Source organism: Phaseolus vulgaris, chromosome 8 (genome assembly GCF_051622355.1).
Source record: "Phaseolus vulgaris cultivar YP4 chromosome 8, ASM5162235v1, whole genome shotgun sequence".
Lineage (NCBI taxonomy): Eukaryota > Viridiplantae > Streptophyta > Magnoliopsida > Fabales > Fabaceae > Phaseolus > Phaseolus vulgaris.
Window position 1 is genome coordinate 30,216,978 of NC_143505.1, and position 2,734 is coordinate 30,219,711.

Consider the following 2,734-nt stretch of genomic DNA (forward strand, 5'->3'; position numbering starts at 1 on the left):
GACAGGGCAATTGTTATCCTTTTGAAACCGTGTAGCTTGGAGGTTGAAATAGGTTTGCGATAAGAGCCTGGAATTGGAAGCCATGTGGTGGAGTCGAAGGAAGGGTACAACCGTCTTTTGTGCCTAAAAGCTGTTGGATTTTTTGTTACATGTCAAGTTGTTAAGGGCCTTAAGGATAAGTCTGCAACTTCCTGCTCTATGATTTTAAGCCTTTTTCAAAGGGTATTGGTGTTGGTTTTCTTAAGAGGTGGCACATGTTAAGTTGGTTAGCGGTGCATGAGAGCTTATGCAGCCACAATCCATGAATCTTTATTTGGTTATAAAGAATGTGGTTGGATAGGTGCTGGTGTGCGTTTACTGTGGGAGCTTCCAGACAATGGTCTTTTAGATTCTTTTGAATCTGGTTGAGCTGGTTGTAAGGTTTTTCTTTAGAAACCAATATCTTTAGTTTTTATTGGATCTTGTATATGGGTTGTGTACCCCTAAGTACCTTCTTTAATTTATCTTTATTCTTTGCTGATAAAAAAAAAGGAGTCTTGATAATATGTGAAGTATCATGTGAGGATCTCCACGATTAGATAAATCACATGGCAAACTTAGAGACCCTAACAAATGTTGAGAAACATCAAAATGTTTGGTTGAGAAAGTTTGACCTGTGTACCCTGTCAGGATTAGCTTCTACTATGTCACGTTATATAAGAAAATATACTAGAGATGTCTCATGAGTAGGTTTGTCATTATATAGTAGTTAAGAGACCGAATTAGATTGTGATGACAATATTATTATGCTATCTTTGAGTAAATAAATATTAATAGTTTTCACTCGTGAATAAATTTTATAATAATATCCCAAGTATGTTGATAATATCTTTTAAGTATAAATTATATCATAAAACAAGTTTTTAATCGATTAAAATCACTTAAGTTCTATGAAGTCTTTGAAATCTCTTGTTTTAATATGTTAAAACGATGTGTTGATCGATTAATTTCCTAATTATGTGAAATCAGTTAAAATGCAATTTTAATCCATTAGATAGTGACATATACAACTCTCTCATTTTCAAACATCTTAGAGGTTAGTAAAAATCGTCGATAGCGATGTTAAATCTTTTAGGATAAAAACAAATCGCAGGTAACGTACTTAGTGAGGGTTAAAATAGCCGCAAACGTTAAATATAACCTGTTAAAAAGTAAATTTTTGTAGTGACATCATTTCTAATATATATATGTATGGAGAAAGAGTTATGTAGAGAGTCATTGAATTTAATATATTATATTGCACAAAAGAGAATGTTATTGTTATTGATATTAAATTAAATAGAAGAAAATTGAAATCCAAATACGGTGGAAACAACATATAAATATAAGACAGACAAATTTTGAATTATTAGAAAAAGAAATGATGTGTAGAAGATGAAGTGATGGGGCATGGTGAGATTAACTAGTTGTTGTTGTCAGACCAGAATTGCTTTTGAAGGTAATCAATTATGGTCTTATCTACTTGGAAGGCTTTTGTAAGAACCTCAGGAGAAATGGATGGATTGGCTTTAAACAAAGCATTGGCAATAGTGATAGTTCCTGGATTTTGGCTGCTAAGAGCAGCAATTGCAACAGCATTGCCGTATCCAACATTAAGTTGAAAATGAATGAGACCAATTGGGAAGACAAAGACATCGCCCTTGTTCAAAACTTTGGTAAAGAGACGGTTTCCATCTTGATTGGAAGTAACAAATCCAACATAGAGAGTACCCTCAACAACAATAAGGATCTCTGTGCCTCGAGGGTGAGTGTGGGGAGAGTTTAAACCCTTTGGTGCAAAATCTATACGAGCCAAAGATATGCCAAGTGTGTTTAATCCTGGTAGCTGATCCACAAACACTTGAGTCACTTGTGCACCAAGTGGGTTGGAGGTATTCCCAGGTTCCACGTGTCTGAAGAAATCTTCTGCTTTCACTACTTTGGGGTCTTTACAAAGTTTTCCGTTCACAAATACTACAAATTCACCAAAAAAAGTTTTCAATTCAAAGGATCATCTTTAATAATCTTATCATGTTGATTGATGTATAGCAAAAGACTTGAGGAATGGTTGTACGTACCAGCATTCTTGGTGTCATTCAAAGCCACACAAAAATCTTGCAGAGGGCTTGGATCATAGGCAGAGGCAATGGACGACGTCAAAGCCAAGATGGCCACAAGGAAATACACAGCTTTCATTTTGCTTCTGCACTCTATTTCTGTATGATTTTGGGTAATTTATTTGTTTTCCTTCTAACCTTTGCTATTTATAAGGATGAACCCTGTATTTAACTTGTGGTATTATTTATTATTTCTTTATTAGGTGATGAACCATTCTTTATTAATAAGATGTTCCACGTCTACCCAATACGTAGTTGTTCTTCTGTAACATTCTTAAATTATAAATTAACCACAAAGGCATTGTCAAAGAGTAGTTTAGACTTGGTATCATTTCTTCAGACTTGTTCTTAGTTATTGTTCTCTTTTCCGATTGGCTTGAATGACTCTCCGACGGCGGGAATAGTTTATTTATTCATCCACAATTTTCTGAACAAATTATGTGCGCCATTAGATACTACCGTTTCATGGCTTTGAACTTCTCTCTGCTTTTACTTCCCATGCCTGCAATTTTTAAACAATTCAACTTCAATCTTTTTACATTTTTGGTTATATTATTCCATATACCAGGATAAACCCTAAATCCAATTTAAACTAATTG

General features: G+C 34.3%; 1 protein-coding gene across 1 annotated transcript; it reads right to left on the reverse strand.

Moving 5' to 3' along the window:
* Window positions 1-1,352: 1,352 nt before the first annotated feature.
* On the reverse strand, window positions 1,353-2,265 carry LOC137826812 (germin-like protein subfamily 1 member 7). The gene is made up of 2 exons (XM_068632948.2): window positions 2,097-2,265; window positions 1,353-1,992 (listed from the first exon to the last, which is right to left on the reverse strand). The coding sequence occupies exons 1-2, from the start codon at window positions 2,212-2,214 to the stop codon at window positions 1,442-1,444; spliced, it is 669 nt and encodes a 222-aa protein (XP_068489049.2). The 5' UTR covers window positions 2,215-2,265; the 3' UTR covers window positions 1,353-1,441.
* Window positions 2,266-2,734: the final 469 nt, after the last annotated feature.

Coding starts and splice junctions, on each gene's coding strand:
- LOC137826812 (XM_068632948.2), bottom strand. CDS start 2,214: ATGAAAGCTGTGTATTTCCTTGTGGCCATCTTGGCTTTGACGTCGTCC. Junction 1,993..2,096: donor GAATGACACCAAGAATGCTG/GTACGTACAACC, acceptor GTGAATTTGTAG/TATTTGTGAACGGAAAACTT.